This window comes from Sorex fumeus, unplaced genomic scaffold (genome assembly GCF_029834395.1).
Source record: "Sorex fumeus unplaced genomic scaffold, SorFum_2.1 ptg000010l, whole genome shotgun sequence".
Taxonomy (NCBI): domain Eukaryota; kingdom Metazoa; phylum Chordata; class Mammalia; order Eulipotyphla; family Soricidae; genus Sorex; species Sorex fumeus.
Window position 1 is genome coordinate 5,825,023 of NW_026606067.1, and position 27,999 is coordinate 5,853,021.

Below are 27,999 nucleotides of genomic sequence, written 5' to 3' on the forward strand. Positions count from 1 at the left end.
ACACAGAATGGCAAAATGGATTCAGAGACAAAACCCAACATTCTGCTGCCTACAAGAAACTCATCTCAACAGTCAGAGCAAACACAGACTCAAAGTCAAAGGATGGAAAACAATCCTGTAAGCAAACAGCTACTTCAAAAAAGCTGGGGTGACTATACAAGTATCTGACAACATTAATTTCACGTTGAAAAAGATTAGAAGGGACAGTGAAGGCTATTTCATCTTCATCAAGTGATATGGACAACAGGAAGAAATTACACTCTTAAATGTATACGCACCTAATGAGGGATCACTTAATCAACTTAATCACTTAACTTCCTGTTAGTCGTCGATTTGCTCAAGCGGGCGCCAGTAATGTCTCCATTTGTCCCTGTCGCGTGCTAGTGTAGCCCAATGGCATCTCTTCGCTCCGGGAACATGAAGGGCCTCAAACCGATCGTTCATGATCTTGATGAAGAAGTCTGACCATCTGGTAGGTGGGCGGCCTTTTGACATCCTGTGGAATCCAGTTGGTAACAGCTCTAGTCCAGCGGTCATCTTTAAATCTCATTACATGACCAGCCCATCTGATTTTCGACACCTTGGCAAATGAGACAGCGTCCCTGATTCTTGATTGTCGACAGATGTCAGAACTCCGGATTCTTTCTCTCATTTGAGTGAAACGTGATATTCCAAGCATAGCTCTTTCTATTCTTCTTTGGGAGACCTGAATAGCGTTCTCATCTTGTTTGCGTAGGGCCCAGGTCTCTGAGGCATAAGTTAATGCAGGAAGAACAGTGGAATCAAAGAGATGTGTCCGGAGCCGGAGGTTCTTCGTCCTCTTGGCTATTTCTTCGACGTTCTTGAAGGCGTTCCAAGCCGCTCTCTTCCTCCTGCGCAGCTCGGGTGCCAGGTCATTTGTCATGTTGATCTCTCGACCTAGGTACACATAGCTGTTGCATTCGGAGATGGTTGTTCCGTTGAGAGCGAATGGGGCATCAGGAACAAGGCTGTTTCTCATAAACATTGTCTTCGTAAGATTCAGCTGTAGTCCTACCTTTCCACACTCACGGTCAAAGTCGGCCAGCATTTGTGCCGCTTGGCTGATGTTTGGTGGCTGATGTTTGGTGTTATTAAAACAATGTCATCAGCAAAGCGGAGGTGGTGTAGTTGCCGACCATCTATCTTCACTCCCATTCCTTCCCATTCTAGTCGTCGCATGATGTTGTCGAGGGTGGCACTGAAGAGTTTCAGTGAAATGGTATCACACTGCCGAACCCCTCTCTTGACATCAACGATCATTTCTTTGTAGAATGATGAGATCCTGGTAGTGAATCCGCAATACAGTTCATGGAGGATCCTGATGTATTGGGCTTGAATGCCCTGATTGGCTAGGGCTTCAATAAGGGAAAAGTTAAATATTTAAAACAACTGCTAACAGATTTTAGGAAGACATTGCAAGAAACACAATAGTACTTGGAGACTTCAACATCGCCTTATCACCTCTGGACAGATCAACAAGAACAAACTCCAGCAAGGAAACATTGGCTTTGAAAGAAGAAATAGAAGAGAGAGGACTTATAGACCTATACAGGGCTTTACAACCCAAAAAGAAAGAATACACATTCTTCTCCAGTGCACACGGAACATTTTCCAAAATAGACCATGTGCTAGGACACAAAACATACCTCAACAGAATCAGGAAGATAGAAATAGTATCAGCCATCTTTTCAGACCATGATGCACTGAGAATAGAAGTGAATCACACACAGACACGGAGAACCAAATCAAACACCTGGAAATTAAACAACTCGATGCTGAACAACGAGTGGGTCAGGAACGAAGTCAAGGACAAAATCTAAAGATACCTGGAAACAAATGAGAATGAAGACATGAGCTACCAGAACCCATGGGATGCAGCGAAAGTCGTATTGAGGGGAAAATTTATAGCTCTGCAAGCATATCTTAGGACTGTAGAAAGGATGCACATAAAAAACTTGACCTCACAACACAAAACCTTAGAAAAGAATCAACAAAAGAGCCTAAATCAGGCAGAAGGAAAGAGATCATAAAACTTAGAACAGAAATCAATGCCATGGAAACCAAAGAAACAATCTGAAAGATCAATGAAACCAAGAGCTGATTCTTCGAGAAAATAAACAAGATAGATAAACCACTAGCAACACTCATAAAGAAACAGAGAGAGAGAACCCTAATAAACCGAATCAGAAATGAGAAGGGGGATATCACAACAGAAACCAAAGAAATCCAAAAGATCATCAGAGACTGCTTTGAAAGTCTATATGCCACGAAACAAGAGAACCTAGAAGAAATGGACAAATTCCTGGACTCCTATAATCTCCCAAAGCTGAATCAAGAAGATCTGGAGTATCTGAATAGACCTATTAACATCAATAAATCGAAACTGCAATCAAAAGTCTTCCCCAAAACAAAAGCCCAGGTCCAGATGGATTCACTAGAGAATTTTTCCAAACTTTTAAAGAGGACCTACTGCTAGTCCTTCTTAAACTTTTCCAGGAAATTGAAAAAACAGAAATTCTCCCAAACAGTTTATATGAAGCCCATATCTCTCTAATACCAAAAGGAAACAAAGACACCACGAGAAAAGAAAACTACAGGCCGATATCCCTGATGAACATGGATGCGACGATTCTCAACAAAATACTAGCAAATAGAATTCAACTACTCATCAAAAAGATCATACACTATGACCAAGTAGGATTCATCCTGGGGATGCAAGGCTGGTTTAACACTCAGAAATCAATCAACATAATCCACCATATCAATAAAAGAAAAGATAAAAATCATATGATCATATCAATAGATGCAGAGAAAGCATTTGACAAGATCCAGCACCCCTTTATGATGAAAACCCTAGCCAAAATGGGTATTGAGGGGACTTTCCTCAATATAGTTAAAGCCATCTACCTTAAACTGCAGCAAACATCGTCCTCAATGGTGAAAAACTGAGAGCCTTTCCTCTAAGATCAGGGACGAGACAATGATGTCCACTCTCTCCACAGCTGTTCAATATAGTACTGGAAGTATTTGCAATAGCAATTAGGCAAGAAAAAGATATTAGGGGCATCCAGGTAGGAAAGGAAGAAATCAAATTCTCACTATTCGCAGATGATATGATACTATACTTAGAGAATCCTAAAACCTCTACCAAGAAATTTCTAGAAACAATAGGCTTGTATAGTAAAGTTGCAGGCTATAAAATCAATACCCAAAAGTCCATGGCTTTCCTATATGCAAATAGTGAAAGAGAAGAAAGTGACATGAAGAAAACAATCCCGTTTGCAATTGTGCCCCAGAAAATCAAAAACCTAGGAATCATCTTAACTAAGGAAGTAAAGGACCTGTACAAAGAAAACTACAAAACGCTACTTCAGGAAATAAAAGAGGATATGAGGAAATGGAAAAATATCCCCTGTTCATGGATCGGGAGAATTCACATTGTCAAAATGGCAATACTTCCCAAAGCACTGTATAAATTCAACACAATCCCTATTAGGATACCCATGACAATCTTCAAAGAAGTGGAGCAAATACTCCTGAAATTTATATGGAACAATAAGCCCCCACGAATAGCTAAAGCAATTCTTGGGAAAAAGAAAATGGGAGGAATCAACCTCCCTAACTTCAAACTCTACTACAAGGCAGTAATAATTAAAACAGCATGGTACTGGAACAAAGGCAGAACTGTAGACCAATGGAACAGGGTTGAATATACTGATATCTCCCCCCAAGCATATGAGAATCTAATCTTCGATAAGGGGACAAGAAAAGTGAAGTGGATCAGGGAAAGCCTCTTTAACAAATTGTGGCAAAACTGGACGGCTACATGCAAAAAAATGGGCTCAGATCTCTGCCTAACTCCATGTACAAAAGTAAGGTCTAAGTGGATTAAAGACCTCAACATCAGACCGGAATCCATAAGGCACATTGAGGAAAAAGTTGGCAAAACCCTCCATGACATAGAAGGTAATGGTGTCTTAAAAGATGTCACACCTGAGAACAGCGGGGATCCCAGGATCCTGGGAGGGAGTGGCCTGGGATTGTGTAGGGGCGTGGCCTCTAAGAAGGGGGCGTGGCCTAAAAGTGGGCGTGGCCTACTTCCTGGCGGGCGGCCGCTTATGCGGCCGCAGGTATATCACTCACTTCAATCAACTTGGACCTGCATCCTTTCATCCTTTTCATCAATTTGTTACCTAATACCAAACAAAATTCCTCACCTCTTCTACTACAATTCAACAAAATCCCACTCGCCTACTCCATTTCCAACAAAAGTTCAGTTGGAAAATAGCTATACAAGTTCAGTAGTAAATAGTAACACCTCCAAAAGTTTCACTCAATGTCAGTTATAAAACAAAGAATAACGCCTGATTGAGAAGAAGGTCAGACTCAGAAAGGTAAAAGAGGAGCATCTAGCAGCAACAAAGCTGAATGGCTCCTGGCAGCCTCTCCTCACTCAACTAGAACAGTAGCAGCGAGTGTGAAGGACCAAACCACACTGGTCACAATGGTAAAGCAACGCAAAAGCCCACCAAACTTTCTTATTCACGAGGCTAGCCCAGACGACACCAACAGTACTATAGCGTTAGACAACCTCTCTGACAAGGAATTCAGAATGGAGCTACTCAGGATGCTTAGGGAACTAAAAGAAACAATGGAAACCAATGCCAATAAAAGACAAGAGGATTTGAAGGCAGAAATAAGGAAAATGCAATCGGAAATGTCGGACCTGAAAAACCTGGTAGCCGAATTGAAAACCTCAGTGGAAGGCCTCAGCAGCAGAGTAACAGCGGCTGAGAACAGAATCAGTGAGCTCGAAGATCAAGTTCAGAGTCTTGTCAGAAAACAGCAGAAAATGGAAAAGAGACTCACAGTTCGAGAACAGATGGCAAGAGAAGATCGTGATGAAGCCAAGAGGGGTAACATAAGAATTATTGGAGTCCCAGAGGGACGGGAAGAAAACCTTGACGAAGAAGAAACTGTCAAAGAAATCATTGCTACAGCGTTTCCAGAGCTGAAGAAAACTTGTGACCACATCCAGGAGGCCCGAAGGGTACCGGCTAGAAGAAATCCGAATAAAAATACCCCAAGACACATCCTGATCAAAATGACCAAAACTTTAGACAGAGACAAAATTCTGAAAGCAGCAAGATCGAAGAAAGAAATCTCTTACAAAGGAGCATCCTTAAAATTCACTGCTGATTTTTCTGATGAAACCCTCAGGGCCCGAAAACAGTGGTGGGACATAGTGAAAAAACTCAATGAAATAAATGCTTCTCCAAAAATACTTTACCCAGCGAGACTCTCATTCATAATAGAAGGAACAACACACAGTTTCACGGACAAACAACAGCTCAGGAACTTCATAGACTCAAAACCATGGTTACGAGTACAACTAAATGGGCTACTTTAAGGCAAGACAGACCTCTCAAATACACCAAATTTCAACAGAACAATGGGACAAAATCCCATAACAATAATCTCTCTCAATGTCAATGGGCTAAACGCACCAATTAAAAGACATAGAGTGGCAGGATGGATTAGAAAATTGAACCCAACATTCTGCTGCCTGCAAGAAACGCATCTCAATAGTCAAAGCAAACACAGACTCAGAGTCAAAGGCTGGAAAACAATCCTACAGGCAAACAGCTCCCAGAAAAAAGCTGGGGTAGCTATCCTAATATCAGACCACATCGATTTCAGAGTGAAGAAGGTCATAAGAGACAGTGAAGGTCATTTCTTATTGACCAAAGGATCTGTACAACAGGAAGAACTTACAATAATAAATCTATATGCACCTAATGAGAGACCAGCAAAGTACTTAAAACAACTACTCATAGATTTGGAAAAAGAAATCGATAGCAACACAATACTAGTGGGAGATCTCAACACCGCTTTGTCACCTCTTGATAGATCAACCAGACTCAAGCTTAGCAAGGACATACTTCATCTGAGGGAAACAATGGAAGAAAGGGGCTTAGTAGATATATACAGGACACTTCATCCACAAAAAGCTCAATACACATTCTTCTCAAGCGTACATGGAACATTCTCCAAGATAGACCACATGCTGAGCCACAAAACATGCCTCCAAAAAATTAAGAAGATAGAGATTGTATCAACAATCTTCTCAGACCATAATGCACTGAAATTAGAAGTAAATCACACACAAAAACAGAAAACTAAATTAAACACATGGAAATTAAACAGTGCGCTATTAAACAACGAGTGGCTTAGACAGGAAATTAAAGAGGAAATCAAAAGATTCCTAGAAACGAATGAAAACGAGGACACGAGTTACCAAAACCTATGGGACACAGCAAAAGCAGTCTTAAGAGGAAAGTTTATAGCTCTACAAGCATTCCTCAGGAAGGAGGAGCGAGCCCACATAAATAAACTAACCTCACAGCTTAAGAACTTGGAGAAGGACCAACAAAAGGAGCACAACCCTAACAGGAGGAAGGAAATAATAAAACTCAGAGCAGAGATTAACGAGATGGAAACCCAGAAAACAATCCGAAAGATCAATGAAACCAAGAGCTGGTTCTTTGAGAAAATTAACAAAATCGATAAGCCCCTAGCAAAACTCACAAAGAAAGGGAGAGAGAAAACACTAATAAACAGAATCAGAAATGAAAAGGGGGTCATTACAACAGAAACTACAGAAATTCAAAGGATCCTCAGGGAGTACTTTGAAAAGCTTTATGCCACAGAACATCAAAACCTCGAGGAAATGGATAAATTCCTAGACTCCTACAGACTCCCAAGGCTGAACCAAGAAGACCTGGAATACCTGAACAGACCTATCACCATCAAGGAAATTGAAATGGTAATAAAAAGTCTCCCCAAGCACAAAAGCCCTGGCCCGGATGGATTCACCAGTGAATTCTTCCAAATCTTTAAAGAATACTTACTCCCAATCCTCTTTAAGCTTTTCCACGAAATTGAAATATCAAAAACACTTCCAAACAGTTTCTACGAAGCAAATATCACACTGATACCAAAAGCAGAGAGAGATAACACAAAGAAAGAGAACTACAGGCCGATATCCCTGATGAACACAGATGCAAAGATCCTCAACAAACTACTAGCAAATAGAATCCAAATACTCATCAAAAAGATCATACACCATGACCAAGTAGGATTCATCCCAGGGATGCAAGGATGGTTCAACATTCGGAAATCAATCAACATAATCCATCATATCAACAAAAGAAAAGATAAAAAGCATATGATCATATCAATAGACGCAGAGAAAGCATTTGACAAGATCCAGCACCCCTTTATGATGAAAACCCTAGCCAAAATGGGCATAGAGGGGACTTTCCTCAACATAGTTAAAGCCATCTACCACAAGCCTACAGCAAGCATCATCCTCAATGGGGAAAAACTGAGAGCCTTCCCTCTAAGATCAGGGACGAGACAAGGATGCCCACTCTCTCCACTGCTGTTCAATATAGTACTGGAAGTACTTGCAATAGCAATTAGGCAAGAAAAAGACATTAAGGGCATTCAGGTAGGAAAGGAAGAAATAAAGCTCTCACTATTCGCAGATGATATGATACTATACTTAGAGAACCCAATAACCTCCACCAAAAAACTCCTAGAAACAATAGACTTGTATAGTAAAGTTGCAGGTTATAAAATCAATACACAAAAGTCCATGGCTTTCCTATACGCAAACAGTGAGAGAGAGGAAAGCTACATGAAAAAATCAAGCCCGTTCACAATTGTGCCCCAGAAAATCAAGTACCTAGGAATCAGCTTAACTAAGGAAGTAAAGGACCTGTACAAAGAAAACTACAAAACGCTACTTCAGGAAATAAAAGAGGACATGAGGAAATGGAAAGAGATCCCCTGCTCATGGGTCGGAAGACTTAACATTGTCAAAATGGCAATACTACCGAAAGCACTGTACAAATTCAGTGCAATCCCTATAAGGATACCCATGACATTCTTCAAAGAAATGGAGAAAACACTCCTGAAATTTATATGGAATAATAAACCCCCACGAATAGCTAAAGCAATTCTTGGGAAAAAGAAAATGGGAGGAATCAACCTCCCGAACTTCAAACTTTACTACAAAGCGGTAATAATCAAAACAGCATGGTACTGGAACAAAGGCAGAACTGCAGACCAATGGAACAGAGTTGAATACACTGACATCACCCCCCAATCATATGATCATCTAATCTTTGATAAAGGTGCAAGAAATGTGAAGTGGAGTAAGGAAAGCCTCTTTAACAAATTGTGCTGGCATCACTGGACGGCTACATGCAAAAAAATGGGCTCAGAACTCTGCCTAACAACGTGTACAAAAGTAAGATCAAAATGGATTAAAGACCTCAACATCAGACCAGAAACCATAAGATACATTGAAGACAAAGTTGGCAAAACCCTCCATGACATTGAGGCTAATGGTATGTTCAAAGATGACACGCCACTGGCTGAGCAAGTGAAAACAGAGATAGATAAATGGGACTATCTTAAACTAAGAAGCTTCTGTACCTCCAAAGAAACAGTGACCAAAATACAAAGACAGCCTACAGAATGGGAAAGAATATTCGCCGAATACACATCTGACAAGGGGTTGATTTCAAGGATATACAAAATACTGGTTGAACTCCACAAGAAGAAAACATCCAACCCCATCCAAAAATGGGGCAATGAAATGAACAGAAACTTTCTCAAAGAAGAAATCCGAATGGCAAAAAAGCACATGAGAAAATGCTCTACATCATTAATCATCAGGGAGATGCAGATCAAAACCACAATGAGATACCATCTCACACCTCAGAGACTGGCCCACATTCAAAAGAACAAAAGCAACCGTTGCTAGCGCGGATGTGGCGAGAAAGGGACACTCCTTCACTGTTGGTGGGAATGTCCACTGGTTCAGCCCTTCTGGAAAACAGTATGGACGTTCCTCAAAAAATTAGAAATTGAGCTCCCATTTGACCCAGCGATACCACTCCTGGGAATATATCCCAGAGAGGCAAAAACGTGTAGCCGAAGTGACATCTGCACTTGTTTGTTCATTGCAGCACTCTTTACAGTAGCCAGAAACTGGAAGAGACCTGAGTGCCCAAGAACAGATGACTGGTTAAAGAAACTTTGGTACATCTACACAATGGAGTACTATGTGGCTCTTAGAAAAGATGAAGTCATGAACTTTACATACAAGTGGTACAATATGGAAAGTATCATGCTAAGCGAAATGAGTCAGAAAGAGAGGGATAGACATAGAAAGATAGCATTCATCTGGGGGATATAAAATAATAAAATATGAGATTAATACCCAAGAATAGCTGAGAGCAACACCAGGAGAATTACTCCATAACTTAGAGGCCAGCTGGGTATTCTAGGGGAAAGGACAATTCAGATAGAAAGGGGAACACCAAGTGGAGGGTGTTTGGAGGATCCTCCCAGGAGGGGAGATGCAGGTTGAAAGTAGACTGGACTGAACATGTTCGCCACTCAATGCCTCTTTGGCTGATCACAGCGCCCAGGAGGAGAGAGAGAACAGGGGGGAATGCCCTGCCATAGTGGCAGGGGGGGATGGGGGGATGGGAGGATGGAGGGGGGAGGGATATTATCCTGGTGGTGGAAAATGGGCACTGGTGGAGGGATGGGTATTTGATCGTGGTATGACCGAGATCCAAGCACAAAATTGTAAATCTACAACTGTACCTCATGTTGCTTCACTAATAAAAAAGAAAAAAAAAAAAAGAAAATGAAAAGTAGTGCAACAAGAAAAAAAAAATAAAAAAAAAATAAAAAAATAAAAAAAAAAATGTCACACCACTGGCCAAGCAAGTGAAAACAGAGATAGACAAATGGGACTATCTTAAACTAAGAAGCTTCTGCACCTCAAAAGAAACAGTGACCAAAATACAGTGTACAAAATGGAATGGATAAGGGATTGATATCAAGAATATACAAAGTACTGGTTGAACTCCACAAGAAGAAAACATCCAACCCCATCAAAAAATGAGGAGATGAAATGAATAGAAACTTTCACAAAGAAGTAATCTGAATGACTAAAAGGCACATGAGAAAATGCTCCACATCATTAATCATCAGGGAGATGCAGATCAAAACCACAATGAATTATCATTTCACACCACAGAGACTGGCTCATATCCACAAGAACAAAAGCAACCCGTGCTGACACGGATGTGGCGAGAAAGGGACACTCCTTCACAGTTGGTGGAAATGCCGACTGGTTCAGCCGTTTTGGAAAACACTATGGACGATTCTCAAAAGATTAGAAATTGAGCTCCCATTCGATCCAGCAATACCATTCCTGGGAATATATCCCAGAGAGGCAAAAAAGTATAGTCACGGAGGTGGTGTAGTTGCCGACCAGACATTGCAGTGACATCTGCAATTGTCTGTTCATTGCAGCACTCTTTACAATAGCCAGAATCTGGAAAAAACCTGAGTGCCCGAGAACAGATGACTGGTTAAAGAAACTTTGGTACATTTGCACAATGAAGTACTATGTAGCTGTTAGAAAAGATGAAGTCACAAAATTTACATACAAGTGTTACTACATGGAAAGTATCATGTTAAGGGAAATGACTTAGAAAGAAAGGGATAGACATAGAAAGATTGCATTCATCTGGGGAACATAAAGTAACAAAATAGGAGACTAACACCCAAGAATGGCCATTTTACTGCAAGGCTTGGAGTCCAACCGCACATACTAGGGGAAAAGGGAGCTCAGATAAAGAAGGGAACACCAAATAAAGATTTTGGGAGGATCCTCCCAGGATGGGAGAAGCATGTGGAAAGTAGACTATAGACTAAACATGATTGTCACCCATCGCCTCTTTTGCAAACCACAACATCCAATAAGAGAAAGAGAACAAAAGGGAATGCCCTGCCACAGAGGCAGGGTGGGATGGGGGGATGGGCGGTGGGAGGGATACCGGGATCTGAGGTGGTGGGAAATGGGCACTGGTGGAGGGATTGGTATTTTATCATTGTATAATTGAAACCCAAGCACAAAAATGTGTAAGTCTGCAACTGTACCTCATGATGTCTCACTATTAAAAATTTTTTAATAAAAAAAATGTAAGTCTTGCAGAGAGCATCAAGCCTCATGACTCGACAATCATAGGTGGTTGTTATATCATGAAGAGCGACAATAAACACAGATGAACAAAAAATTTGATGGGTTCTAATGACTGATGGACTGCAAAAAGATGAAATTAAAAAAAACGATAAAAATCATTTGGATTTAAATGTGACTCATAAATTTTCTCTGGAAGAAGCAGAATCACCCAGAGTAAGCCAATTATGGAATGTGGCTGTACCTTTGTAATATCAGTTATGATCGAAATTCTCCAAAATATCAGTTGGGATGTAAATGGGTTGGGATGCAAAACAGAAGTGCATTACCTCTGCTGAAGGATGCCATGCTCCTGTGTTACTTTGCACTAACAGGCACATTTAGGAACAAGCTAAGCAAATTCATTCCAAAGACAGCACACAACTGATGAATACATTTTTTAAAAATCCACTTTGTTTAACATGATAGAAAATGGTGACTTGGATGGCCCAACATACATTTCACCAAATATTCAAGTGTTCTCAAGAAGAGGAGATGCAAGATGTATTTAAGAATAGCCTCAAAAGTAACAGTTAATGAAAACTGCATCATTATTTCAATACCAAAGAAACAACTTTTAAAAAATTTGTGGCAAGTTCAGTGACTGAGTTCTCAATTCAGGAAAGTGTGTAAACAGAGATTTGGAGAACTGTACTTGTCAGGCACAACAGTATAACAAAAAATCATACCAAAGCTTCTTTTATCCTAAGATATTGGAATTCTAGGAGTCTAATGAGTCTAGATATAAGACTGAAGACAAACATATACAAATTGCCTCTACCACCCCAAAATTTTCTGGAAAGCAAAATGTTAAGTGATACATTTATTCTGAACATTATCTTGCATACTCCATGTTCTTATGAGCCACCAACATCACATGATATGGGAAGACAAACTTAGAGATTTCTTAAAATCAAACTGCAAAACCCTCACATCAGAGTCAGTCAACTACACGCATGCACTCAGCTTGATCACTGCACTGCAACCCCTGGCAGGAAACATTCTCTAAAATCATGAGTCCAAGAAAAGTTTTGTCTTTGTGCTTCTGTGAGTTTGCTTTCTATGGCTTGATTGTACGTGTAACTGAATATACAAGATATGATCACTGCTTGGGAGCACCTTTTGTAATGGGAATAACCTCTTGCTTCGCAAAATTCTTCACGTGTACCAGAAAATAGAGGAACATTTAAATGTTATGGTTAAGAGATGGTCCAAATTTCTTTTCTTTCAACACACCAAGAATTTCAACACATACAAAAATTCAAAAGAATACAAATAGAAAATGCTACAGAATTCCTTTCTCATAAAGATATCTTTGGAAGTCAAGTATTTTCAAGCAGTGAATAGTAATGGGAGGTAAAGAAACCAGTGACTGTAGGAATCAGGTAACCAATTCAGAAATTCCCAGTTTGAAAATCACAACTAAAGAAATCCAGAATGCACTGGTTTGGCAGCTCTTGAATCTATTTCCCAGGATGGTTAGCATCACTTTGGTTAGAATTAACCTCCTAGGTCACTGGAACTGGAAGTTGGTCAATATGAGTCAACATCTGTTTGTTATTTTGTATGTGTAGCAAAAATATTGCCTTAGCCAATTAAATTTTGCTTCAAAAAGTGAACATTGCCTCAACATAATTTCCCCTTTTCTCCTTTAAAAAAATCACAGAACTATTACAGTTAAAATATTACATTGAGCCAGTAGATGCCGTATCTCGTGGTCAAAACAGGTCAATATTATGTAATGAATGTTGTGGTTAGGGGAAACTCGTGAATAGCTTCTAATAATTCTTAGCCATTTGTACATGGAACGGGGTTTAGGCTAAGACTGGTTTTAATTATACTTCATATAAAGCAGAGAAAACTATTTCCCAGATGTCCAACTTCACGTTATTCTAAAATTGTGGGGTAAATTACAGCTGAACTTCAAAGTGGTCTGTTGCAATTACCTCTCAGACATTTTCAATGCATGATGATAATAATAAAAAGAAACAGATATGTATTGATGACTATCAACAGCAATCTTTGGAATGATGTTGGAAGTTTAGGATTTTGAAGTATATTTTGAACCGTCATCTGCTATAGAAATTAGATTAATTAGTTTAGGGCATCTACCAAGTTTCACTGATGATGCTTTCCACTATTTCTTTTTTCTTTCTTTTTTGCCTTCTTTAGACACCTACACTGAATATCTATTTTCTAACTCACTGCTCTAAGAAATAAACCTTTGAGTAAAACTGGCAATATATAAAAGTATTCAACTTAAGCATGCTTTTCATGTGTGAACTGATTGGAAAGCTGGTAAAGAAGTATTTACCAACAATCTATTATGCACAACACATTACCTAAGTAGCTGGCTATTGAATAATTTCATAACTAATCATTCTTTTTCGCCTCAAAATTTTTTTCTAGTTTAAATGAACAAGCATCTGTTGATTGCACATTTTTTACAACAAACTTCAATTGCATAAAAATGGCAAAGTTGTCATTGCCTTTTGCAAACACCAAGATAAAAAAATAAAACCCTTTTAGAAAGGAGCTATTGATTTGTTTTTATTTTACTTGCCTGTATGATGGAAAGCCTGGTGTCCAACAAATCTACTCAAAATTAATTAATGCACATCAGCAGCATTGTCTTTGTTCACATCATTGGGAAACCAGTAGTAAATTGAGGGGTCATTTTGCATCTCACCGGGCAGAAGCAGGCTGCCTCTTTTCATTAGTCCTGCTCTGGAGCATAACACCCTTGCACACCCAGCCTTCTCCCACCTCCCAGACAGTTCAAGCCTTTGGAGAACTGTAGCCATCACATCAATAACTAAACCACATGTTGATGTAGCATCCTCTGTTTTGACATGGTTGTTTCACACCAATCTTTTCTCTCACAGCCTGTCTTGACATTGACTGATGAGCCTCATGAAATGTTCTCTGGGATTACTTGATTCAAATTCATTTTTACTATCTTGGAGACAGCCTACAAACAAAGGCATGATGGTATACAATAAATATGAAGCAGAGAAACACCACTGCTGGTTGCTCCCAATGGCAAACCACCCAAAAAGGAATTTTGCAAAGCACAGATCAGTCACTTTCAAATGGAGAAGGAGCTTAAAGGATGCATTGCTCTACACAAAAGATGTCCAGTTAAGCAAGGGTCACCACCTCTCCATACATCACTTCCATGGAATGCCAGTCCCCATCACTGGTGTTGTGGGCAATGTGCAGAATAATCTTTGACTTATTATTAACTTGAACTGATAAGCAAATATTGCAGTTTGCCTATCCTTATGTATATGTCCCTATTACCTTGGAAAAGTAAATGTGTCATTGTCTGAATGGTCTGAAACCTGAGCCTTCTGTTTGTCACATAACCATTTGTAATTCAGAGAAAGCCATTACCCTTGAAAAAAATTGCGGTGGAAATTTCACAGAGGCATAGTGTAGTCAGATGAACACAGGCAGTTGAATCCATGTTGGCCATTTTAATAGTGAGGAATGCAGATTCAATTATTTAGACACTGGTTGTGAGAACATCCCAGGAGAATTTCAGAATAGTCTCTCCATGCTAAGGGAACTAGGTTGTGAGATTCAGCTTAAGAGGTAAGTAACCGAGGAACAAAGAAAGGGAACAGGCAAAGTACAAGAAAAGAGAAAAGCAGATCCTTAGATTGACCACAAAACTGAAGCTTCCAAAACAGGGAAAACAACAATAACAAAAAAGTTATGATACAAATGGTTCTGATGATGATACAGATTTCTTAGGATTTTAAACTACTTGCAGAAGTGTGACTTATTTCCCATTGTCACATTCTTCCTTCGGTTCAAGTGTGTGAGGACTTAGCTATGACTCATTTCTCCTCAAGCTGTATCAATGGAGTTTAGTAAAAGATCCATTTGTACTGCTTTCTAAGCTGTCATTAACTTCTTAACTGCCTCCTTACTTAATACAAGCTACACTTGACTATACAAGGTAAACTAGTAAAAATTAAGAATTGACATTATTTTCATGAAAATTGAATTTTAGGGACTCTATATAGAGACTGGAATATTCTTTTGTAATTTTTACTGTGGAAAATTACAGCTTGACTTTATCTTTCTTCATACAAAAGAAGGGTGGGTTTATTATTATTTTTCTGTTTTACTTTTGAATTCTAGTTAAATTCATGAAACTTCAAATCTACTGAAGGCATGGAATATAAAAGAAAGAAAGTTAAATCTTAGGAATTTTCATTGATTTGCTGATATTGTGACAAGAATTATTTTTATTGTGATCTTGGTTTTAAATTTCACTCCTTAGTATCCACAGAATTATTAATAACAGAATTGTAAATCACAGAACATCAAAAAATTTTAAATAACTGAAAAATAAAGTTAAAAGAGTAAATATACTCTATTTTAATATAATTAAATTTTGTTTATAGGACTATTTAAATAGGAATAATATTTGGGATATACTTAGAATAAGAGATGCTTGACTTTTTAAATCTTTTTATTTTCTTGATACTGTTTTCTGAGTGTCAGGGGATCTGAGGTCTCCTAGTGATTTTACTTTGATAATGTAAGTACCACAGAATAGCATGAGCTTGGTGTTTAATTTCTCACCACCAGAGTAATTTATTTAGGTTAAGGCCAGTTCTGTTGGATGACTTGGAAAAGATAAAAGGTGGGATAAATTAGTAAACTTGGACATGAATATTTTCTTTGTGACTCAAAGCATCCCAGTTGATAATGTTCACTGTATGACTGTATCACTGTCATCCTGTTGTTCATCGATTTGCTCAAGCAGGTGCCAGTAACGTCTCCATTAGTGTCAGTCCTGAGATTTTAGCAGCCTCTCCTCACTCATCCTTCGCAACAGTGCCATATTAGAGATTTTTTTCAGGGGAATGAGACCTATTATTGTTACTGTTTTTGGCATATTGAATACACCACGGGGTGCTTGCCAGGCTCTGCCATGAGGGCAAGATACCTTCGGTAGCCTGCTGGACTCTCCGAGAGGGATTGATAATGTTACAGTCACCAATATTTCAAAGAAGTTTTACAGTTAAATCCTACACACTAAGAGGAATTTTATCAGGAAAGTGTTACTTCATATATTTTATCTTTATTTTTTAAATTTAAACAAATCAAAGGAAATATATGAAAACTTGAAAGAACATTATAACGTGTTCTAACAAAAACAATGGATTGTGTATTGTGGGAAGAATATGTATCATGGTAAATAGCCATTGACAATATAAATAGCACAACCTCAATCAACCAAAATAGAAATTAAAAAAATTATAATGGACTGTGTACCTTGAAAGAATATTAGCAATAGATGTATACTCAGCACCATGGACAGATCAAAATAACCTGTTGCCAAACGAAAAAGGAATAAGACAAGTATATACATCAATAAAAAATTATATACATATATGAAAATTGAAGTCTTTGTATTTAATAAATTGAAGAGTTTCCAACATAAGGGAGAAGAAATGAATGGAGGTCAGAGAGAAGAATATAATAAAAATTAAGAATAGAATAGAATAGAACATAGAACAGAATATAACAAAATAGAAAACATATATGCTAGGGTTATTGTGAAAGCTAAAGAAAGGGGCTCAACATGAGCCAAGAATGATTAACTTTTAATTACTTGAGATTAAGCAACCATAAAATTACACAGAGAAGATATAGCTTATTAGTTGAAGACATACAGATTTCACCTTATAAAATGATAACAACCTATACTAATTATTATTAACATTTATTGGATGTATTATATTTTATGGTTTTCTCTCATATATATTATCACAATTTATCTTTGAACTATGGGTACATAGTGTTGTGGTTTTCAAGGTTTTATCTGGGCCTGGGATTGTTAATTGTGTATGAGAGCATCTGAGGCAAAGGAAATAATATATCCTCTTTAATTCAAGATTTGGCTTCAAAATATCTTTATTAAGTTTTGAGTACTTTAAGGAAAGTACTTTACTTTTTAGCAATGAGCTAAATGCTGCAGTAAGTTAATAAAATGTCAAAATGAACTTTAAATCATGTCTTTAGAGAAATTCTTGTTCAAGAATGTTTTGTACTAGGGTTGGAGTGATAGTACAACAACAACAAAGAGGGCATTTGCCTTCACACAACTAACCCAGTTTCAATCTTGACCTCCCATATGGTCCCTGTCTAATAATCTCTGAGCGGCCAGGGGAGGCCCTGGCAGCTCTCACCCTGGCCACCTGGGTTCAGGGCCCCCCAGGGCTGCTCGCCCAGCCGGGGTGACCCAGGGCATTGGACAGATGGTAGACGAAACGAGGGCCAAGCCATTTGATTGATCAGATGCCATTTATTCCATCTCCCATCTCATGCACTCTTCCTTCCTAGCCCCTCATTCCTGGGTCCCATCTCTCTGGATTCTGCCTCCTCCCCACTAGTCTCTCTACTCCTACTTGTCTCTCTCCCCCTTCCCTCTGGGCACATGCTACACCCAGTCTGGTAGCAAAGTCAACACAAGAAAGCCATTCCTAAGGGCCATCCAGGTTCAAAGGAAACACCACCTGAGGTATTCCAAAGACCTTCCTGACTCCCTTGGGCAAAATACTTCTTAAGGTGTTTGTCCCTTTTCCTCAGTCCCTTTTCCTCACTCTATCAACATCTTAATACTAGTTATTTTTGTATGGACACAATAACAGATTCATTGAGACTTGTAGGGCAGCTCTCCTGGGAACATCTGACCACAGACTCAGACTACAGTGCTCAGGCCAGATTAATCATTCCTTACCCTAGCTATCCGTTGTCTATGCCAAATAGACCAAATTGATATGCCAAATCCAGTAATAAATGGATCTCATTCCCCTGACCCTGATTACGGCAGAGTCGAGAAGGATGTGGAAGGAGAGGCTGATAAAACCCCAAGGCAGAAATAGGCTGTCAAAACGAAGAAAGACAAAGATGATTGTCTGTACTTTTAATGCTTGTACGCTGGCATCTGCTGCATCCATTGAAGACCTTATGGTACAAGCGCGAAAGATCAAGTACGACATCATTGGTTTGACCGAAACGAGAAGACATCAATCACATCACGCTGTTTTCGACAATGGAGAAGAACTGTTCCTTGAAACATGTGATAAAAGAGGCGTCGGTGGTGTCGGTATCCTTTTCAACACAAACTTAGCCACGAGCATTGATTCATTTGAATGCCTAACAACCCGAATCGGACGATTACACTTGAATAGATGTGGCTCACTGCCGGCAGTTTCTATCTTTGTTGTCTATGCACCAACATCCAGTTATGGTGAAAGAGAAACTGAGAAGTTCTACATGGAGCTGGAGAGTTCTATAAAGAAGATCACACCTTCTACAAGATCATTGTCGGTGATTTTAATGCCAAGATAGGACCAACAAGATCAGCCGATGAACTCCACATCGGGACCCATGGCCTAGAATGGAATGAACAGGGTGACAGACTGTCTGAGTTCATCATGTCAACCAAGACCTTCCATGGTAACTCACAGTTCCAAAAGGCTGAATCTAAACGTTGGACATGGGAGTCTCCCGATGGACGTTCCACAATGAAATAGACCACATCATATTCAATCGGCGGTTTTGCCTAACCGATGTTTCTGTTGTCCCAAAATTCCAAACGGGATCAGACCACCATCTCCTTTGTGCAAAATTCTACCTCACAGAACGAGGAGAAAAAAATGCAAGGTTTAAGAAGAGGACTCCCAGAACGACCACCAACTGGGAGCTCTTTGGCTCTGTTGTGGCAACATGGGAAGATGCCGTCATTGACAACATTGATGAGGAATATGATCGAATGATTCAGCACCTCCATGATTGTGCGAGAAATACCAAGAGAGAGATAACCACAAAAACCCGCCTTTCTTTGAACACTCTTGAACTTATTTGCCAACGTGGCTTGGCACATGCCTCAGGCAACCACAAGAGAACATCCGAGCAGGCAAAACAATTCAGAGAAGCCATCAAGGATGACCTCAAAAACAGGAGAGCAGCAGTGCTGGTATATGTGGCAGAAGCTGGGAAAAGCATTCGTAATGCCCGCCTGTCCTTCACCAACTACAAGACCAAGATGACTGCCCTCCGACATCATGATGGATCTATCACATCTTCCAGAAGGGCAATGGAGAAGATTATTCACGACTTCTACTCAGATCTCTTTAATAGCCACGTCCACTTGCCCACATAACACATTCCACATGATGGATATGTTGTTCCCAATGTTCTCCCTTCCGAAATCCAACATGCCATCTCGTCGGTAAAGAAACAAAGAGCACCTGGCCCAGACAAGATCAGACCTGAACACCTGAAGAACTTACCATCAGTACTCATCAATACACTGGCTTGGCTCTTCACACGCTACCTGTCTGAATGCAAGGTTCACTGGGACGGAAGTGGTCATGGAAGCCCTAGTCCATCAGGGCGTACAAACTCAATACATCAGGATACTTCGTGAGCTCTATTGCGGATTCACTACCAGGATCTCACCATTCTACAAAGAAGTAATCATCCATGTCAAGAGAGGGGTTCGGCAGGGTGAACGACTTTGACCGTGAATGTGGAAAGGTCGGACTACAACTGAATCTTACGAAGACAATGTTTATGAGAAACAGCCTTGTTCCTGACGCTCCATTCGCTCTCAACGGAACCACCATCTCCGAATGCAACAGTTATATATACCTAGGTCGAGAAATCAACATGATGAATGACCTGGCACCTGAGTTGCGCAGGAGGAAGAGAGCGGCTTGGAATGCCTTCAAGAGCACTGAATAAATAACTAAAAGGACAAAGAACCTCCAGCTACGAGCACATCTTTGATTCCACTGTTCTTCCTGCATTAACATATGCCTCAGAGACCTGGGCCCTACGAAAACAGGATGAGAACACTATTTGGGTCTCTCAAAGAGGAATCGAAAGAGCTATGCTTGGAATATCACGATTCACTCAAATGAGAGATAGAATCTGGAGTTCTGATCTTCGTCAACACTCAAGAATCAGGGACGCTGTCTCATTTGCCAAGGCATCAAAAATCAGATGGGCTGGACACGTAATGAGGTTTACAGACAACTGCTGGACTAGAGCCATTACCGATTGGATTCCATGGGACATCAAAAATCACGTGGACGCCCACCTACAAGATGGTCAGATTTCTTCGTCAAGACCCTGAATGATCGGTTTGAGGCTCTGCATGTTCCTAGAACGAACAGATGCCATTGGGCTACGCTAGCATGCAACCAGGATGAATGGAGACATTACTGGCACCCGCTCGAGTAAATCGATGAACAACGGGGATTAAGTGATTAAGTGATTAATTGACCCTAGCAGGGTCCGAATCTAGTTATTACTTTTTGGATCGTGACAGCATTTGTCCATGACCAAGCTCTTAACTTATTAGTTAAGCATTATGGCACTTTGGCCAGGCCCATCTTGATGCCAGGGTAGCACATAGCTCACTGCTTGCCCTGGTTCCATCCAGTCCCTCGTCACACCCTGCTTTTGGGGGTGCTAGGAAGTAAGACTGGAGCGATAGCACAGCGAGTAAGTCATTTGCCTTGCATGAGGCCGACATAGTCGACCCAGGTTCAATTCCTCCACCCCTCTCGGACAACCCGGCCAGCTACCGAGAGTATCTCGTCTTGACTGCAAGGCTTGGCAAGCTACCCGTGTCATATTCAATATGCCAAAAACAGTAACAACAAGTATCACCATTTGTTGTGAAACGTTACTGGTGCCCACTCGAGCAAATCAATGAACAATGGGAGGACAGTGGTACAGTGCTACAGAAAGTAAGGGCAGTTGTGACTTAGGTCAAGAGAACAAATGCCCAGGAGGAAAATAACAGGGAGTCACATTACAAAAACATAACATATCCTGTCTTCTTGTGTCCATACAAAAAAGACGTTGCAAAAAGGACTATGCGAAGGACTTAGGGAGAAGAGAAAAACAATATTTACAAGGCAACAGGGCCTGAGAGATAGCACAGTGGGTAGGGTGTTTGCCTTGCATGTGGCCTACAAGAGTTTGATTCTTCCGTCCCTCTCGGAGAGGCCGGCAAGCTACCAATAATATCTTGCCCACACAGCAGAGCCTGGCAAGTTCCCCATTTCGTATTCGAGATGCCAAAACCAATAACAAGTCTCACAACGGAGACGTTACTGGTGCCTGGGAATCCATGAACAATGGGAAGGCAGTGCTACAGTGCTACAAGTCAACAGAGCACAACGTTTACAAATAAACACGAGGAATGGGAGTACTATGATGGGAGCAACCCAATAAACCTAAGCTACCTGAGGCTATGCAGAAAGGACAAAACAGTTTGGGGGTGCTAAGAAGTAAGACTGGAGCGATAGCACAGTTGAGTTGAGTTTCACAAGGAGTAAACCCTGAGTACCACTAGGTGTTGCCTAAAAATGTTCTATTTGGGGCTCAAACATCAAGCTCCAGCTACCATCTGGTTCAGTAATTTGTTCTTAGATATCTATTTGTAGAGTAAAACACAAATTCAAAAAGATACATGGATAACTAATCCACTGGGATGCTGTTTGGAACCACCAAGATATGGGGACGGTGTGTCTAATGATTGATGAGCATCTAATGGCATGTGGTCCCCTGAGCATCACCATCCCAGAGGACAAAGCAAGGATAAACCTGAGCACAACAAGGCATGACTTAGGTTATATTTTTTTAAAAGAAAGAAAAAAATGTTGGTATATAGACACGATGAATAGTGCTCAACACTAAGATAAAATGAAACCTGGCCTTTTCTGACATCATAGACGGTAACAGAGGAAGTCATGCTTAGTGAAATAAGTCAGAAGGAGAAGGATGATTCTATCAGGTGTGAGATATAGAGAAGCATAGTAAGGAAAGATAAAAAGACAAATGGGGAAAAAAACCTTGGTTTAATCTCAGTACTAGAGGAAGTGAGGAAAGGGCCAGTGTAGGATATTAATACTTTGGTGGTCAGCATGGTGTGGTGACATCATTTGATGAGATGTAAAGTTGCAACCTAAAATATATACAATCTTGCAAATCAACAATAATAAATTAAACTAAATACAATGAATAATACATTTATTTGAAACCTATTAAATTTAAATTCTTATATTTATTTAAAATATATTATTCATTATATTTAGAAATAAATATAAAAATGGCCTCAATAATACATAAACATAATAAAAGAGAATGAGATGCTTAACCTGGAGCAAAGCAGATACCAGGGTATAAGAGAATGACATTCATCCAGCTGAAGACCATCTTCCAATTTTTTCATTTATTTATTCTGCTAGAGAAAATTTGCATCAGTGGTTAGGACCACAGGATATTACATCTTCAAACACTAACAGAAAGTTCTAGTAGTTGATGCTGTCCAAGCACAGAAGCAGCAATATTTGGGAAATACGAGGTTTCCAAACACTGAAGACATACAAGTAAAAAAGGATTATAATTAGGAATGAATATAACAGGGAGGATTTAGTAAAGGTGGGTTATGGATTTATCAGTTTGTGTTGTAATTTGTAAGGAAATAATATGTTATGGAGTAAGCAGGTAGCTCAAGTGATAGAGCACCTACCTACCATATGAAAGATCTTGTGTTTGATCCCTCGCGCTGGATATTCACCTCCCGCACCAGGGATGGACCTTGTGGTCCCAAAACAGCACTAAGCAAGAGCAGTATCATGTGGCTGGTCTCAAGCACAGAATAACAGACTGTAACACTGGGAAAAATGTTGGTGATAGTGACCCCAGGCCTCCTAAGCACTGGTGTGCAGGTGTGTGTCTGTGTGTCTGTGTGTGAGCATGTATGTGCCTATGCACACACATGTGCATGTTTATATAATAGAGCACGTTGTATGTCATTTATAAGCAAATATATAAGTAGGGAATTTCTAAGGGGAATACAATTATAAACTACTGTCATCAAAACTTTGTCACGGTTTTGAAAATCTACACAGAGAGTAAAGCAGTAACTTTCTTAGAGGACTACTATGAGGAGTAAATAATAATTGCTCAAGGCCTATGCTTCTAGGTCATAAGAGATGATCATCAAATACTATTTTGCACAACTCCGTACCTCCATTTTTTATTTGCTAGAGAGGCTGTTTAAATGTCATGGGACTCATCATTTTCTTTCTGATTACAAGTAAATTTCACATTTCCAGTGCCACTCTAAGAGTTCAACTGTTCACAACCTAATGGGAACACAGATACAACCTAAAAATCCTATCTGTTTAAAAAGAAATTGCAAAATTCATTAATTCCTTATGTCCCAGTTTATCACTTATTATCATTTTAGATAAATTAAAATAAACCTGATTATTAAATTCCAAGCTTGCATGGAAGTGGATCAGGAAAGAAAAAGCAGAAAAAACGTATGATTTTTCAGCATCAAGACTTGCAGGAGGAGGGCATTACCCGGTGGATGTAAGTGGAGCTAATGCTCATTGATCCCACATCTGTGCCAGGCACTGTGGGAAGGATCTCATCTATGTGCCATTTCATCTTTGCAATGAACAATCACAAGTGTCTTGCTAGCATCATTGCACAGGTAAAGATATTAAGCTACATGTGAGTGCTTCCGTCAGTCCGACTCCTGTCTGAAAATGCAGGTAGCAGGTTATGCAAGACAAGCTTGACCTGGAACTCCATGCTCTGATAATCTCTTTCTTCTTCTTTATAATGTTGTTTCAGGCACCACAGCTAACAGTACTGTTTCATACATAAGACATTCTAGCAACACACACTCCACCAGAGTGTCCTCTTGCTCCCCATCATCCTGTTGCCCCTATGCTCCCCCACCATGCTTGCTTCCTGCTAAAGACCAATTCTCAGTTTCTGTTGTCTTTGGTCCTTTGTTATTCCCCTACTATGTTTCTTTATATGGTGAGCATGAGAGGTGTCATTCAATAGCTGTCCCTCTCTTTCTAACTACACTAAGCATGACATTCTTCCCGATCCATCCATATCTCAACACATGGCATCATTTTATTATTTTCTTAAATCCGAGTGATATTTCATTCTGTAGATCCACAGAGTTTCTTATCCAGTCATCTCTCTTGGACTCTCCCAGGTTTTGGCTACTGTGAATAGTGCTGTGATGAATGTAGGATTGCAAATGTGTTTTCTGAAGAGAGTCTTGGGGTCCTTGGTATAGATGTCAAGAAGTGGGATTGCTGAGTCATACCAAAGTCATACCGAAGTCATACCTAGTTTCTTGAGGTGTGTACATATTAAATAGTTACCTGTTTGGGGGAGAAGAATGACAGTGGATTTTGGAGCCTACTTTGAGCGATACTTCTCCCACTGGGCAGGTGGTTTGCTGCTACGGCTCAAGAAGGCAGTGGTGCTCACTGCTAAGGGCAGTGCCACCAGCAGGGCCTGGAAACCTTTAGGAGCACATCTGAAAGTGCTCCGGGGACCAGGTAGTACCTGGGAGAGAACCTGGGTCAGACACATGCAAAGTATGCACCCCTGACCCTTTGCTGTTTTCTAGACCCTGGTTCTCTAATTTATGGAGCTTATTTTACTGAAACTTACTGTATACAAGAAAAATGAGCTGATCTTACAAAAAAGTACATAAAAATTTAAAGCACTTTTGACATATTGTAAATAACAGAAAAGGCAATATCTACATTAAGGCTTCAATACAAAATAGTACAGGACCACGATTAAATCAATAACTTAAGTCCTTTATAATATTTTAAGACTTCATACCGCTTTTTTTAAAACCCAGAAATGCAAGGCTAAAATTTAGTCCTGAGATAGTTTAACACATCTTGATGAGAAGAAAACAAATGTCAGCTTGCAGGGAGAGCTCAGAGATCGCAGGCATCCTCCTGGCCTGTACAAGGCCACATGTTGGATCACTGATACCAACTATGTGGCCTCCTAAAATCACTGGGCGTGGCACTGACAGTCACCAGAATGGCCAGAGATCCTAATCCTCCAAGCAACACTGAAACAAATTTCTTCACAAACATCACAAAACTGTGCTATATCAAAAGCTCTTTAATGTGGGCTACTCCCAACCTTCGTGACTCCAGAAAAATCTAGGATCATCACTACTGATTATTTATTTTGGTTATTAAGATTGTGGATGTGGACAGTCTAAATTACAATTTAGCATCTATTCTTTTGTTCTAAAGTTATGATTCCAGAGACACATAGGCACATTCTAGCCTGCGATCTTGTTCGGAACCATAACATAGCTCAGATAAAAGTACTGAGAGCAGAGGAGGGTGAGTTTGTCTATTGTGTGGGAATAACAAAACAGCTGCAAAAAAGCTTTGTGTTCCAGTCCTGTTTCACTTGATTTTACACTCCAGAGTCACACTTGAAAACTCCGTGAATATTGATATGTGATGCTTAGTGTTCACAGCTGAACCCATTGAAAATAGGACACATGTTTGTGTTGTCTTGACTTTGGAAAATAATTTCAGAGAAATTCAATCTAGTTCAACCCAAATGATCCTAATTGGCTTTTGTCAGTAAATCAGCAGAATCAGCTCTGTCCCTGCTTAGCCTTTTTCCCCCCCTTTCTTGCTCATTGTGAATGATTAAACACTCAAGTTACGGTGAATTACCAAAACCTGCTTTGTGTTGGGCTGGAAGCATTGTTAGTCCAAATTGTTTGCTTTTTCTTTGCCATGGTAAGAACTAGCTTTACATTCTTTAGTAGGGCTGATTGTCATTTCTCACAAATTTATTAATATTTTTGTTCTGTGCAGACAAAAAAAGTCAAAGGCCAAGTAAATTACTGATGTGGTGAGGCCTCACATTCAAGGTTCCCTGAAATCTGGCGTTTATTTATCTCCCAGCATTACTTTGCACTGCCCACTACATAGATGGTCTGTATTTTGAGCAGAATAAAAATTAAAGCACATTCAAAGCTTCCTTCATTTCTCTCTCTACCTTTTCAAAATCCCAATTGCTTTCAAGGTTTAGCTTACCTCTGAAAACTGCTGCAAACTTGTTTTCTCTGGAAAGTCTCCCTTCTGCTTTGACCTCAGATATCTGATGTTTGTCTACATGGAACCCAGCAATGACTGACAAATTTCTAATGAATGCTGTTCATTAGACATTTGTGACAACCACAAGACATTTTAGTGTAAATAACTCTGCATTTTTACACTCTAGTACTAGCATTATATAATACTCTATGTTACCAGCAGTGCAGTATAATACAGTGGTTTTCATTGTGCACAATACTGTCATGCATTTCCAAAATTAAAACAAACATTCATGGGGCTGGAGCTATAGCACGGTGGGTAGGGTTTTGCCTCGCAAGCAACTAACCCAGATTTGATCCCCAGTATCCCATATGGTCCCCTGAGCACTGCCAGGAGTAATTCCTGCGTGCAGAGCCAGAAGTAACCCCTGTGCATCGCTGGGTGTGACTCAAAAAAAAATCAGACATTCATAAAGTCTTTTGCCAGGTACAAAATTAGAATCTAGTGCCTTGGAAAACTGCTTATCATTACTGCTCTGTCTGGCAATACAAATGTCAAAAGCACTCTTGAATGATTATTACAGATCTGAAAATACTTTGAAAAACATTGAAATATTTTGTGATTCATTGTAATTTGTAATTGAACTGTAATTGCACTTGCTTTGAGTTCAGCCAGCCCAGGTATAAGCCCTAACACCACATAGGATAGCTGGAGCACAGAGCCAGGAGTAAGATCTGAGCACAGTGCATGGTAGCCCCCAAAGAAAATGAAACAAAATTTAAAATGAAGACTGGTGATACTTCAAAATGTAATATTATGAGGATTGTTTAGTATGGGTGTGTTTGTAAATGCAGACACCTGCAAATATAGTTGGAAATTCTGGTTCCATAAATCAAAATTAGGCATTTTCACAGACTCACAGATTCCCCCAGCTTATACATTACTCCTCAGACCTGACCAAAAATTTCAACAAGTTTTCAAAGAAATATTTTATTTTAAATATTTTTTCTAAAAAATTTAACTGAATGAAACATGTTTGTAGTTATAAATTTTGCTTACTTCTTTGAATGTATAATTTGGGGAACCTGAGTTTGGGTTTATATTTTGAACTGTCCTCTAGCCAATAAGTTGAGATTTCTTGTTGAAACCCTGGAGCTAAACCTAAATGTTTCTTTAAAATTACTATATTGCCAAACCTCGACTTCTTTAACATGCCATGAATTATAACATATGCTGGTTATTAACTGATTAAATTTCATTATGTCTTTCATAAAAATCAAAGGAACATATTAAATATTAAATATGCAACAAGGAATTTCCTTTTATATTTTGTCATTGCTCTAATTATTTTTCCATTTTATCCTAAGCACATTCCTAAGATTTTAAAAATATTTTTGGTATTTTGTAGCTATTTGTATAAACATAGACTAGCTCAGTTCTTAATTAGTAGTCTTTCATATATTAATTGCTAGCCTATTCAATAAACATGGAAAAGCAGGAAGATATTTGTATATCAAGTATTCCAGTAATGGTCCAATTAAATGTATAGTCCTGTAGAACTCACTTACTTTCTCTGAATAGATTTGTCAATAGCTAGTTGGAAGTGAGCATCTTTATACACCTTACCTGGATGTTGTCAGAACTGTATTAAGCAATTTGTGGGGAAATACTTTAAAACACAAAAAAATCTGTTGGAGTACATGGAGCTTAGGTTTATCAGGTTGCACCCATCACAGTGCTCCCGAGTCACTCTCATTACTTTGTCTGTCTGTAACCTCTTCTATGCTCTCTTCCCCAACCAATTTGTAAGGTCTCATCCTTCTTAGACACTGAAGCTGTACTGTAAGTTAATATTGCCTTTCTCCTCTCCTTATGTCTTTTGAGCAGTTTACCTTAACGTAATGTCCTTTT

General features: G+C 39.5%; 1 protein-coding gene across 1 annotated transcript in view; it reads right to left on the reverse strand.

Annotated features, from left to right (window-relative positions):
* The window catches only part of CRB1 (crumbs cell polarity complex component 1), a 79,755-nt gene that overhangs the window by 31,244 nt on the left and 20,512 nt on the right, over positions 1–27,999 (reverse strand). The window contains 6 exon segments of the mRNA XM_056110535.1: positions 11,425–11,462; positions 13,919–13,994; positions 13,996–14,215; positions 14,218–14,399; positions 14,401–14,568; positions 14,570–14,723. Of these exon segments, the coding sequence (XP_055966510.1) occupies positions 11,425–11,462; positions 13,919–13,994; positions 13,996–14,215; positions 14,218–14,399; positions 14,401–14,568; positions 14,570–14,723 (838 nt within the window).